General features: G+C 50.7%; 5 protein-coding genes across 5 annotated transcripts; 1 reads left to right on the top strand and 4 right to left on the bottom strand.

The window, feature by feature from the left end:
* Nucleotides 1-500: 500 nt before the first annotated feature.
* Nucleotides 501-1,105, bottom strand: N7517_007044 (uncharacterized protein; the record flags this gene model as incomplete). Its single annotated transcript, XM_056724774.1, has 2 exons — nucleotides 501-551; nucleotides 659-1,105. 2 exons carry the CDS (start codon nucleotides 1,103-1,105, stop codon nucleotides 501-503), a joined length of 498 nt encoding a protein of 165 aa, XP_056581024.1.
* A 1,380-nt stretch (nucleotides 1,106-2,485) lies between these two features.
* N7517_007045 (putative MFS transporter) lies at nucleotides 2,486-4,421 on the top strand (the record flags this gene model as incomplete). The annotated part of the gene is made up of 2 exons (XM_056724775.1): nucleotides 2,486-3,660; nucleotides 3,728-4,421. The coding sequence occupies 2 exons, from the start codon at nucleotides 2,486-2,488 to the stop codon at nucleotides 4,419-4,421; spliced, it is 1,869 nt and encodes a 622-aa protein (XP_056581025.1).
* A 572-nt stretch (nucleotides 4,422-4,993) lies between these two features.
* On the bottom strand, nucleotides 4,994-6,686 carry N7517_007046 (NADH-quinone oxidoreductase subunit NuoF; the record flags this gene model as incomplete). Its single annotated transcript, XM_056724776.1, has 3 exons — nucleotides 6,354-6,686; nucleotides 6,224-6,295; nucleotides 4,994-6,151 (listed from the first exon to the last, which is right to left on the bottom strand). The coding sequence occupies exons 1-3, from the start codon at nucleotides 6,609-6,611 to the stop codon at nucleotides 4,994-4,996; spliced, it is 1,488 nt and encodes a 495-aa protein (XP_056581026.1). The 5' UTR covers nucleotides 6,612-6,686.
* A 353-nt stretch (nucleotides 6,687-7,039) lies between these two features.
* N7517_007047 (SET domain protein) lies at nucleotides 7,040-9,297 on the bottom strand (the record flags this gene model as incomplete). Its single annotated transcript, XM_056724777.1, has 4 exons — nucleotides 7,040-8,244; nucleotides 8,318-8,577; nucleotides 8,651-9,199; nucleotides 9,281-9,297. The coding sequence occupies 4 exons, from the start codon at nucleotides 9,295-9,297 to the stop codon at nucleotides 7,040-7,042; spliced, it is 2,031 nt and encodes a 676-aa protein (XP_056581027.1).
* Nucleotides 9,298-9,863: 566 nt separating this feature from the next.
* On the bottom strand, nucleotides 9,864-13,699 carry N7517_007048 (SAPS family protein; the record flags this gene model as incomplete). Its single annotated transcript, XM_056724778.1, has 3 exons — nucleotides 9,864-10,544; nucleotides 10,947-11,621; nucleotides 11,672-13,699. The coding sequence occupies 3 exons, from the start codon at nucleotides 13,697-13,699 to the stop codon at nucleotides 9,864-9,866; spliced, it is 3,384 nt and encodes a 1,127-aa protein (XP_056581028.1).
* Nucleotides 13,700-13,704: the final 5 nt, after the last annotated feature.

The raw sequence follows: 13,704 nt of genomic DNA on the forward strand, positions 1-13,704 counted from the left end.
AAATGGTTCCCATGACATGTATTGTACTCTACCCTATTGCTGAAAACTACTATTTGAACCAATTCATTCTGTCCTTTTCCTCTGGTGTAGACATTGTAGCAGAATACAGAATATTTAGTTCGTAGTCATATCCTTGTAGTCACTTATGGCTCCGCTCATTGGTTGTAACCCTAAGTGTGAGTAAAATGGAAGCCATCATGAGCCTGGCTGTACTCGCATATTGGGATATTTGTCAAGGGTGGCCGGGTATTACGTGCTCATATATTATTCATGCTCGATGTTGTCTCCAAGTTGCTACGTTTATAAATCTTTCATATCTATTGCGAGAGAAAACTAAAGGGACCCGGAGTTGGTTACCAGCAAGGATTTGATTATCAGCGATGATTGCGTCTCAAGCTCCACACAGGTTCGCCATATTCCGAACTCCCACCCGCTGCTATCGAGGTACCAAAATCCATCTTATGATACAGCTTACCGTACATGACGTAGTTTTTGTCAGATCATTTCCTACTGCGGTCAATGGGGTAGCCTTTCGGAACCCAGGGATATGCCTGGATGGAAGAAGAATAGGCACATGCTTCGATACCACGGGGACCAGGACACACGTACATAATTTCGGTTAACTCATCAAAGATGAGCTTTGCTGGGGTAGGCATACGTGACATATGAGGCCGTCCGTATCGTCCCAGTTATCAGCAATGGTTGGATTTCCAACGTATAGCTTGACCTTCTTCGTCTTAAACACCGATGTTCCGCGGATGAACAACATTAACCCCGTCGGCAATAACACGCTGGATGTACCATACCAGGCCGATACGTTCGACGAATGCGTGACACACATCCAGATTGTACCCAAAATTCCGGGGGTGGCGAGCGAGATAAGGTGCTCCGGCATACCGACAAATGGATCAAACCTCGAGGTGCTTGACACGGGGGACAGTGAGAGATGTTGCTCTTCTTGGTCACTAGACCGATTCAAACGTCGTTTATGGATTCGTCGGGTCCGGTCAGATAAAGGAGGGCCGACGAACCTCGATTCTTGTAGGATCACTGCATCATTGGGGGCCAGAATTGTTGCCCACACGGTTTCGTCACAGGTCGACATGATGGATTTTTGTTGCGCATCGTGACTTGGTGAGGTGATTTTGGAATGCGGTGAATGTATGTATGTACGGATGGAATGGTGATTAATAGTATATGGGAGCACTCCCCCTTCGCTATCGAGGTAGCCACTCGTCTTGCGAGATCGCTTGGCCAATCTGTACACCGTAGCTGGTATCGGACCATTTCTCTCTGCTGTCGATAGGGCCATTGATTTGGAAAGCTGAGATCCATATGCTTGGAGATAAAAAGAATAAGCATATACACCCTCGGATAGTATCTTAGGGATAAGGAATATCAGGTACAGCTTTCCGGTCAACTTATCATAGATGAGCTTCTTTGAGGTGGCCACACACGGTTGAATCTTCAACGCACAAGCTGTCTTATCGATACGTTAGCTCTATGGCCTAAGGGATGAAAATAGAGGATGAACTTACTCATAAACCTGGTGGAATTCTTGGCGGATTACACTTGGTCGAGTCTGCGGACCCGTTGATGTGCCTTTAACGTAACTGGTAGATGAACTGACGGTTCCTGCCTTATCCTGCTTTTTCGTCTCGTCGCTCAACTGGCGTTTCTTGACCAATCTCTTGACCGGGGAGGCTTAGCCCAAGTTGGTTGTCGGTTCTCGGGGTGTGACAGGCTCATGTTCTTGATCGCCCGACTCATCCTCGAACTAGAATCTGGTATATCGAGACCGATCACAACAAGTGCAGCATAATAAAGGAATTTCGCTCGCTGCATACGCTCTGCGAAGCTTGAAGAGGTTGATTTGGAACGTAATCATCAATGAGTTTTGATTGAGAAAGATTGAAGCTAGAGCCGATCGAGAGAATCGGGCATTCTCGACAAGTTCTAGTCGATCATGAAGCCCTCACCTGAGTGTTTCTTCTCCCTTGAAGGCTCGAGTGAAGCCTTTCCGAATCTTAGGCCCGTGATCATCTATCACGGGAGAATAATCCCCCCCCCCCAATTCCCATTCACCTCTCGCATTCGTAGTTGGCTGAGCTAGCCCAGTTTGAGGCTGTGCTTCATCTTCGTAGGCTCTATCGGTGCTTGCGAATCAAAGGCATTTGAAGTCGGCAAAATGCAAGTCGATTGCCAGGGCAAAGATAGGGCCTAGCACAAAGCCAACATATTGTTGGAAGCACCCTTGTAGGCCGTGCTCATCTCCACACTTTGTAGCGTGGTTGTATGGGATAGAAGAGGTGAGGTTATGCAAAGTGTCCCAGGTTGTGCAGAGGGAAAGTACCGTTTTGGAAAGAGCTATACTTACTATTCCTCTCTTTTCTCATTCTCTATTCCTTTATTCCTCTACTTCTGCTCATTCTCATTCTTCTCTTTCACATTTTCTATTTACTTTGTCAGGCTATACCCTATTCAGATGGAGGTGCACCAGGTCGAAGGAATGAGGGAGGGAGGGATCGTGACAGTACATGGTCCCTTCGAGCACGCCCTAGATCACAGTCTAAGGAGAGTCGACAGTGGATATGGCCCTGGTTTGACTGAAGTACCCGTCGCAGCCTCAGCACATACATCCCCCAGCGACGCCAACAACGTCCATGATCAACCCGAGGCTGCTGCTGAGGGCAGCTTGGGCTCGCTAGCTACCGATGCATACATTGAGACCATAGAGACAGCACTGGATGATTCTCAGCCATTGTTCTCGGAATTCAGCAAATACGAAAAGTTATTCATCGTGGTAATGGTGACTCTTGCCTCGTTCTTCTCCCCTCTCTCCGGTCAAATCTACTACCCCGTCATGCCAACATTGGTACGGAACTACAACCTCACCCCGGAGCTGATCAACCTCACAATCACAACATATTTGATCTTCCAAGGGCTCGCGCCGAGCTTCATGGGCGCCTTCGCTGATACCGGGGGCAGACGTCCAGCGTATATTATTGCGTTCGCAGTGTATACCGCAGCCAATATCGGGCTGGCCTTACAGAACAGTTTCGCGGCGTTGCTTGTCCTCCGCTGTCTCCAGAGCGCAGGGAGCAGCGGGACGGTGGCTTTTGGGTATGGCGTTATAGCGGATATTACGACAACAGCAGAGCGTGGGAAATATATCGGCCCCATGGCAGCAGGTGTTATGGTTGCTCCTGCGCTGGGCCCCGTTATCGGTGGTCTTTTGGCTAAATTCCTCGGCTGGCGCAGTGTCTTTTGGTTCCTGGTCATTGTTAGTGGAGGGTATTTGGTGTTATATGTGCTTGTTATGCCAGAGACAGCGCGCAAGATTGTTGGTAACGGCCACGCAGTGCCAAATGAGTGGTGGCGCATGTCGGTCATCCAATGGTGGTCGAAGAAGAGGCAGGCACAGTCGGACAAAGAAGGGAACACTAGCGCAGAAGAATCCCAGCAGTCCTCGCATACCAAGAGACTTAGGTTCCCGAATCCTCTCAATTCCTTTGTTATCTTGCTGGAGTGGGATGCCCTGATCATCATCTCGTACGTCGGAATTGTGATGTTCTCGAATATTGCTCTCTTGACAAGCACTCCCAATCTCTTTGGTCCCTTGTACGGATTCAACGAGCTCCAGATTGGGCTTTGTTTCTTGTAAGTTTCTACGTCTCTGTCTTTATCTTTCCATCCCAGGATTTCATTGACTAACACAAATCCCCAGGCCCCTCGGAGTAAGCTCTTGCCTCGGCGCAGTTCTATATGGGAAAGCCATTGACTACAACTATAAGCGGACAGCCGAGAAGCTCGGATTCCCAGTGGACCGGAAGAAAGGAGACTACTTACGCAGTTTCCCAATCGAGCGCGCTCGCCTGCAAACAGTATTCCCAGTAATGGCCATCGGCGTTACATCATTCATCCCATACGGCTGGGTTCTACAGCAAAGAGTACACTTAGCTGCCCCACTGGTATTGCAGTTCATAATAGGCTTCTGCTTCGTTGCATCCCTGAATTGCCTCAACGCCCTTCTTGTCGACCTATTCCCAGACAAGCCTGCCACAGCTGCGTCGGCATGCAATCTTGTTCGCTGCTGCCTTGGTGCTGTTGGGGCTGCTATCATTGGCCAAATGCTGAGTAGCATGGGATGGGGATGGTGTTTTGTTTTTCTTGGCTTGGTCATGGCTGTTGGTATGGGGCTGCTCTGGGTTGAAATTGTCTATGGGATGGGCTGGAGAGAGAAGAGGTTGGTCAAAATCGAACGGAAGAAGGTGGAGAAGGAGGTGAGAGCCGCTGAGATTCAGGTCGAGGGAAAGGCAGATGGGGGAGAACAGAAGGTTACTAATATTCGAGAATCGGTTGCTGGTGCTCGTGCTGATGCTGGTGTCACTGGAGGAACTGGTACTCGCTCAAACCAGTGAAGCGGAAGTCGGGAGATCATAGCTCTGCTATTCTGAGGTGGTAGACTTTGTTGTTATTGCATTCGATCGTATGTTATGTGTATAGCATTGGGCGCTTTATGGATACAAGAATACTCGGCCGCTTATGCGGCCTTGGGATGTCCTTTTGTTAGTATTTTTTGGTACTCTTGTGCATATTCTCTCCCCCTTTCCCGTTTGATAGCGTAAGCATAAACTATGCAGACGACTTTCTTACGTATAACCTAGGATGGAGAAAATGGGACTATGCTACAAGGGGCACAAGTGAAGACATCAAATGCATCAAATTTGCTACCGACTGTACAATAAAGGGAAACCTAGGCGCGATAGATGAACACGAGGGGATCGAGCAGAGTAAAGAAAAGAGAAACGCCACCCTCCCCAGCCGGACCAGGCAAACAAGAAACAAGAAAAGACATTACCGGCCAGGGAGAGGGAGATATAAGAGAGGTCTAGATGTGATAATCATCCCCGACCCGTTCCTGCTTCTTTTTGAGGGGACAACAAAGGGAGAAAAAGGGTTGTAAATGGAAAAGGAAAGGTGGGAGGTGCGTTTACATGCCAGGGGAGATCAGCTTGCCCTCAGCGCGGCTGTTGGGGGGCCAGCCACCGGCGAAGGGGGCAGCACCAAGCTCCTTCTCGTACTGGCGGATACGGGCCTCCAGCTCGGGACGGAAGTGGCGGATCAGACCCTGGATAGGCCAGGCGAAGGCCTCACCCAGAGCACAGATGGTGTGACCCTCGACCTGCTTGGTAAGCTCCTGGAGCATGTCGATTTCGCGCTCGCGGGCATTGCCGGTCTCGAGACGCTGCATCATCTGCATGGTCCATTTGCTGCCCTCACGGCAGGGAGTGCACTGGCCGCAAGACTCGTGCTTGTAGAAGGTAGACAGGCGGGAGATGGCACGGACGATATCGGTGGACTTATCCATGACGATGACGGCAGCTGTACCCAGACCAGTCTGGGAGTCCTTGAGGGCGTCGAAGTCCATGAGCTGGTTGTCGGCCACGGCCTTGGGGATGACGGGAGTTGACGAGCCACCGGGGATAACGGCGAGCAAGTTGTCCCAACCACCGCGGACACCTCCACAGTGCTTCTCGATCAGCTCGCGCAGCGAGATGGACATCTCCTCCTCTACTGTGACGGGGTTGTTGACGTGACCGGAGATACAGAAAAGCTTGGTACCGGCGTTACGCTCACGACCGAAGGAAGAGAACCAGTTGGCACCACGGCGCATGATGGTCGGTGTTACGGCAACGGTCTCGACGTTGGTGACTGTGCTGGGGCAACCGAAGAGACCGACGGCGGCGGGGAAGGGAGGCTTGAGGCGGGGCTTGCCGGCCTTGCCCTCAATGGACTCAATGAGCGAGGTCTCCTCACCACAAATGTAGGCACCCATTCCACGGTGAATGTACACGTCGAAGTCGTATCCGGAACCGCAGGCGTTCTTGCCGATCAGGCCAGCCTCGTAGGCCTCGTTGATAGCCCGCTGGAGAACAGTAGCCTCGTGGTAGAACTCACCACGGATGTAGATGTAGGCGGCGTTGGCGTTCATAGCACGACCCACCACCAAGCAACCCTCGATCAGCTTCTGGGGGTCCTTGCGCATGATCTCTCGGTCCTTGCAAGTACCGGGCTCACCCTCATCTGCATTGACAACCAGATAACGGGGGCGAGGGTCTTTGTCCCAATCCTTGAAGTTCATGAACGACTATCGAGTAGCGGGTCAGTCCGGGTATCCCAAAACACTCGCGTTCGTCGGAATTGCGTATAGGGCACTTACGTATTTCAATCCTGAAGGGAAACCAGCACCACCACGGCCACGGAGGCCAGATGCCTTGATCTCTGAGATGAGCTGTTTATGGCATTAGCAATTGGTAATTCCTCAGCCCGTCAATTGTGCGACAACCCACCCAATCATCACCCTTCAAAATCATATCCTTGGTCCGGTACCAGTCACCATATTTCATTGATGACTTCAAGTCCGCTCCATGGTGTGAGTAAAGGTTGGTGAAGATCCGATCTTGGTCCTTAAGTCCGCCATAGTGCTTCACGGGAGGCGCCTCCGACACAGATGCGAAGGAGCGGGCGGCCGCCCCCTGGGCGCGGAGGGAGCGGGTCGAGAGGTGGGAGAGGGAGGAGGTGGAGGGAGCCGCCGCTCTGGATATCATGATGACGGCGGGGGTGACAATGCGTGGTGAGGGTCAAAGGGTCGTGGAGAAGGAGGGAAGGGAGTCGTGGAGCTCACGGCAATTCCTGCGCTTGCTGAATGATCCGCCTTTGGGCGCGATTTGATTGGGTGGTAGCCCCGCACGTGACTAAGTTGCTGAGTCAGTATTCCAGACTTCCGTATTTGGTCATGACGACCTCAAGTATGCCATGTCACGTGACTTGTATACATACAGACATGGGCCATTTAAGTGGCCTCTTTCACTAGCAATGTGTTCAAATTTCCCTTTTAGGCGAATATCAGTGCTGTATTTTCTATCTTTTTTTTCTTATGTTGTTTTCATCTTGAAATCAGAGGGATAAGATAACGGGCACAAAGCAACCAGGCTAAACCGTAAACAACTCTTTCATTCCTACGTCACCTCGTTATTTACTCTTGTGGTACATAAAGACATGCCTGTTTCAACATAGACAGTGATCCCTCCATCTTGAGGATCTCAAATGGCTCAAGAGGGATCATCACCATCTCCGAGCCTGCCACTGTCCATGCCCACTGAAGCCACTTCGAGTCCAACCATCCACTATCCTCGGTAAGCCAATTAACTCCATCGCCGGGTGCCATTGAGCTTGGTTGTTCCGCAATAGTATATTCTTGGAATTGACGAAGTGTTTCGCTAGCTTCATCCACACTAGATCTGGAAGTGTCAGAAGGCAGAGGATATTGCTCAAGCAGGAAAGTAAACCATCGGTTGAGACGCGACGACAATCTTGACCGTGCCTCTGACGAATTATATGTTGCTACCAGCAAACAAATAACCATTGCAAACAGAGTCTGTGGATCTGTCGAAATACTTGGGACATTCTGGCTCGACACTCCGAGGGCATGCTGGAAGCATGTCTGAGCTGGCTCCTGCATTTCAACCGGGAGAAGGCCAAACAGCTCGCCTAATCTAAACAGCTCACCATTTTTAGTGATGAGTGACGGACGCTCCAGGATACGCACTCGGATCCGGGACATGACATCGTCTGAGATGAGGCCGGCCGGGACGCGTGCCATTAGCTCATGTATGAGGACCTTGATATCCTCCCAACTTTCACCACGTTTGTGTTCCCTACCGCGTGTGATAGTCCAAGTGGCGATAACCAAGGCAGCTTGGTCTAACGTAATTTGACCATTGCGGTAGATCTGGGAGTGGATCTGGTTCAGGGTGTTGGGTTGCAAAGGCAGATGCTCCGCACTGGCTTTCAGGTTTGTGGCATGAGCCATGAGCTCAAAGCTAATCTGACCGAGGGCAGCATAGATACTATGGCCGTTTCCATATCCCGGAGGAATGCGAATACAGTCCTCGGTGATCTCAAGCATTTTGCGCTCGCGTGCGTTTGATTCCATGACGGTCAATGCGTTGAACAATGCCGGTGAGAAGATCGAGTGTTCCATCGTTGTTTGGGGGGCCAGTAGTGGGTAGAAAGGATTGAAGATGTAATAGTGGTCCTCGATGTTCTTGGCAACCTGAGGGAACAGTTCTAGCTGGCGAGCCTTGGCTTCGCCGAGCGGGCTGTCTGGCTTCACACCCAGATGAACAATGCGATAATCAGTTGGGTTGCCGGCAATGCAGAATCCATAGTTTATCAATACTATGTTATAGTCAGTTTCTGAGGGCTCATACATTCAAAACGAAGATCATATCGTGGCAAACACTATACGTACATTGTTCATTATTACGAGGGCCATAGTTGTTGGAAATTTCTTGACCAGCTGAGTGATCTTCAAGCACAAGAAGGCCAATATCCTTATCGCCCGCTCGCCACTCGACCTTCGCCATTGGTCGATGGTTCGGAAGGTCAATGAGCGGAAGCAGCGCCGAGACTCCATCCTCTGGAAGATCAGCAGGCTCGACAGCCCCAGATAGAACCTTTGACGAGAATGCTCGGGAAGTAATGATAGTTGAAGCCCAGAGATACAGCTCCCTGGATACAAATCAGCATAATGTTCCCTCGGGCTAAATGAAAGGGACAGGCAATAGCAGTCTCCCATACTCACCACGTATACTGCTCACAACTCGGGAATCCAATTGAATCCAACTGAAGATAGCCCAAATCATACTTTTGCTCCCAAATCTTAATCCTCTCAACGGCAGCCTCAGGAATCCCAGTACCTTGAATCCAATCTACATCCTCCTCACCAAAGAACAAAGGGGTGGTCAATTGACCTGGCTGAGGCAGGGTACGAAGATACGGATACCAGAATCCCTCAGGTCCCCGTAGATACTGGCCCATGAGGAAGAAAGCAAAAGTCTCCTCTGGGCCGACCTCGTCGATCCATGTCCGCGGGAGGTCAACGCCGTGCTTAGGGAATGAGCCCCGTGGACACTCGTAGCCAACGGCATTGTACCAAGACATTGACACGTTGATTGGGGTGTTGATCACCCGGGTCTCTTTCGGGATGGGTTCTGGCCAGTCTGCTTTCACTTGCAAGTGCACGCCGCGGGAGGCGTCTTGTGCGATTCGCACGCTCTTGTCGACTGTGCCACCATGCTGAAGGAACCAGGTCACTAGCTCTGTGTGGGCTTCTAGCTTTGGATCGACTTGTCTGTTTTGTTTGTGTTAGATATGTTTCATGTTCTTGGTTTGCAAATAGCCTGGGAATGACGTATCTCCAGACTGCACTTACTCCGAGGACGCTGCCATTCCTGAGGCAAATGGTAGATTTTATTTGATCTTCTTTATTTTTCTCACAGGCAGATTTTGCCGACACTGTTATCCAAGGATGACTCGGCTTCGTGTATCGGTCAAAGTCCAGAGGAAAGAATTGATGCGGGATGGTGGGGGCCCGCTTTTTTCTCCTGTGAGATTTGACGTTCCTTTCTACAACATTCGCATCTTGTATGAATGATCTATGAGAGACAATCTCATACTGATCTACGGGAGGTTGCAATTGCTCAAACTAAATCAATTCGCTTCTCCAGACTTCAACTATCGTACACAGGCGAATGCCAACAATCAAAAGCCATCGACTCGTAAGCCGATCCCAGGCAGGTGGCATGCGATACATGCAAGGACAATAAAACATCAGATCAGAAAGCTCTCCATGCAGAACTTAAGTATCAGTAATGCAGAACCCCATGGCTACTCCATCGATGGAAAGTGTATATACAAACGCCATGCCGTGACGGCGACTCGCGTAAAACCCCACATGGTTTCTCCTGGTGGGATGTACCGTCACGGCCACGCAATCAAATGCAAAGAGTCCAGGCTTAGTTCGAGGTCGAGGACTTGCGGCCAGGTACCACAATTTCCACCAGTCCGTCGTCCTCGCCATCACTGCTGTCGTTTTGCTCGTCATCATAATGGGAGCTCACGGCCCGGGTTCGACGGAAGTTGTTGTATCGGCCGGGGCCTGAGAGGTTGGAGTAACCAAGAGATTCATTAATGATAGCCTCATCTTCATCGTCGGAGTCCATCATGCCAATGCCACTCGGCCCGACCATCTCACCCATCTCGTCGTCGTCGTCATCCTCAACTTCGAGGGGGACACGAACCTGGCGCCTCACGGATTCTGCGTGGCCATCACCTTCATCTTCAGATGAGTTGGTCGACAGCGAGTCTGGGGGGCTGAATCCCGATTCTGGGAAGGTAGGTGAGTGTTTGGCATTGGCTGAACCAAAGTCACTATTGGGGAACGCAGAGCTGCCACCCTCGGCATCATCATCGATCCCTGCAATTACGAATGGGTTGCTCGGCCAGTCTGACTCTCGGTCTTCATTTTCTTCGGCCCCTCTGTCTTCCCCGTCGCCCTCTTCATTTTCTGATGATTGTTGCTTTTGAGCGGCAAGGCGCGCGGCTAATTGACGGCGTGCCCGGGATGGACCAAGGCTCAATGGAGCAGGTGGCGGGGGTAAAATAGGAATAGGTTGACTAGCTGAACTTGTCAACACCTATTAGAAACCCATGTTAGTAAAGATACAATACATTTGACAGCGCGCAGCCTGTAAATGGAAAGGGAACAGTGCGGAGAATTCCCATTTCAGGAGAAAAGTGACACAGGAAGATTCCCTGGGCTGGGATTTTACATGAGGGGACAATGTAAAACACATGGGCAAATAAGGAGTCCAGACGTGCAACAGGAAGTCGATGGCTCCATTGAACAAGCGCTAGCGATCCAGCACTCTACCTGGAACCTTGCCTCGTTGCCTCTTGCTATAGCTTTTGATACATGGGGGATATTGAGATCAAAAACTGGAGAAAGGGAGAAGGGAGAAGGCAGAAGATAATGGGGGATGCACGGAGTCGGTTTAAGAATCGTGCCCCATTATGTCGATCGGGAAGAGATCACCTACATTATCAGTGTCGCCTTGATCGGCATTTCCGGAGTCTCTGTCGTCCTGGTCCTCCATTTCTTCGTCCTCGTCGTCATCGCTTGAGCTGGCAAAGCCACTCAAAAGGGAGGTGCCACCCCCACCGAATGCTCCACCGGAAGCACTTCCTTGGCCGATGTCGAAGCTCTGGAAGTTTGAGCCACCGATTCCTCCGTTCAATCCTGCGTCTGCCAGGGCATTGGAGTTAGAGAACCCTTGGCCAGAGTTGGTGTTGTTAAGGCTAGTCTGACGAGACCCAGACATATCAGGACGAACGCCACCTAGAATGGCATTGTCTCGCTCGCGAGTCTCTGACAAAGTCTGTTCGACGTACTCAATCCAGTCAGGATTCAACACACTCTCCATAACGGCCCGTGAAAGCAACTCTGGCGGATGACGCTCGCTGAACTTAACGACTTCCTCCGCAACAAGAGTAAGGTGACCCATGTATCCGAGGCGGATTTGCTTGGTCCGCTGGGTCTCATCGCTGCGCTTCTGTCCTTCAACAATCGCGGTAGTGATCCGTCCGATGTCAAATACATTTACTGCGAGTGCCCGGTTGTAGCCACGCTCCATGGGGCCATTGAAGACTTGTTGAATCACATCATAAACAACATTGTGAAGGAAGTTATTCCATGGGAAACGGAAGAAGAAGCCCTATCAATGGTTAGCATAGTTGTTCAGCCTTTTCCAGGAGGAATACTAACTAGTATGGTTGGAACCACTTTATTCTCCACAAACTGGATCTTCAAGTAATCACCAACAACAGGTCGCCCATCAGTATCGAGTTGGATGTATTGTTCGGCCGAATCCTCATCGCCTCCGTCATTCATAATGCTTGTTTCCTCGGCCTGTGCAGTAACACTAGATGCTTCTTCCGATTGATCGGCAGGGGGTTGGTTTGACTGTGATGTTTGTTCCTTAGAGAAGAGAGGAGCTGGAACATCTTGAGGGGGAGAAGCCACGGGCTCTTGATCACCCTTTCCGGGCTTTTGCTGCTCGCCTTGGGGCTCATTTCCAAGACTCATGCTGCCAACTTGATCAGGGAGACCAATAGTAGGCGACGAGGGGTCCGCAATGGCTGCAGTGGAACTTTGAGATGGGTTTGTGGTTTCTTCGGGAGACACTGGCTCTGCTGCTGTGATCTTTGATGGAGGAATTTCGCTGACTGTTTCCGTTGGCTGCGAGTTTGCAATAGTCGCTGTGTCGGCACCAGCTTTGGGGCCCACTAAAACACCAGATGCACCAACATCTTCAAACCCTTCTTCATCGCCCGCGTGTGGCACTTCTGTGACCTTGATATCTTCCGGTGATCCAGAGTCGAAAGCTGAATCGTTTGCGAAATCGACCGTCGTATCATTACAATCAACACCGGAATTCTCGTCTCGGTGTGGATCGAAAACTCCTTCACGGATCAACCGCTCACGGTCCTCATCTCTCTGCTTGACGTACTCGTCACTGCCTGGCTCATTCAGAAGACCCATGTTACTGCAATGAAGCAGCTCTGCCATCAATTCACATGTCTTGAATCGGTCGAAACCAAGAGGCTCAATTTGCCCACCCCATGCAGAGCTCAGCTTTCCTCGCTCAACGGTCTTGAGCTTGTTTCCATCATGGATGGTGTGCTGGGAACTTTGAATGAGGGCCATGAACTGGGGAATATGTTTGGCGAAGAGACGCAGCAACTTCCCAAGGTAGATTGGGTCATAAGTGGTGAGCATTGTATCGGGCCCACTAAGGGACTCCGGATCATAGTCGGAATTGTTCTTGCGGATTACCTCGATAACAATACCCACGCCCACGGTCAGGGGGTTACCACCCATGAGCATAGCATCGATGAGCTGCTGTACGCACCGGGTCGAGACAAGCTGACGTGTCAAACTGTTAGGGCCAATGCATGACTGGTCGTTGGGGCTTGCATTTGCAGATATGGTGATGATCGCTTTCAGGAAGTCACCTGCCGAGGTTTGAACGGATGCCGGACGATCAGGCGACAAGAAACACAGAAGGTTGGGTATCAAGTCCTGGGATTTGAGCCAGTCGACGGTGCCCTGGCCACCTTCCGCCTTCTCAAGACTGATAATTTTTAGGAGGAGATCCATGACCATCGGGTTATCAACATGCTGCAACAATGCCGGGACGATTCCATCGAGGGTCTTGAGGAACTCCAGCATCTCCTCGGTCTTTTTATCAAGCAAAGTCTCGTTTACTTTCGTGAAGTAGCTTGCCTGCAATGAATCAAGAGGTGGGGATCGTCGCAGGAAGCCCCAGAAGTCTCGCAAGTATGAAGGGTTGGCCATCATAGATTCGAGGATGGACCAGGTCTCTGATGAGAGAATCTCACAAGCGATATAGGCATGCTTCAGACGGTTCTTCTCAACTTTGTCTAGGTCCTCCGGGTCAAGGATATCCCTCAGCGGATCCCCTTCCTTCTCTTCGTCCGTGTCCGTCTGGTCTGCGGAAGCGGCATCATCCTTGTCCTTCTTTGAGGCATCTATCGCATCGTCTTCGTCGTTCTCTTCGTCGTCACTCACTAAGCTCGGTGCAGTGACATAGTCCATAAGCCGTTTCAAGACATGATCCTCGCGCAGGTATTCAATGAGTTTCGTATTAAGCTGTTTCAGTTCTTGGATGATCTCGGGCTCATCTAGGAGTTCCTCAAGAGTGACATCGGGTTTGTCAAGCAGGGTATCGATGGTGGAGATATTCGCATATCCCCCAAACCGCCAAAACATGATGG

The sequence above is a fragment of the Penicillium concentricum genome, assembly GCF_028827145.1.
Source record: "Penicillium concentricum strain IBT 3081 chromosome Unknown utg000002l_segment0_segment0, whole genome shotgun sequence".
Lineage (NCBI taxonomy): Eukaryota > Fungi > Ascomycota > Eurotiomycetes > Eurotiales > Aspergillaceae > Penicillium > Penicillium concentricum.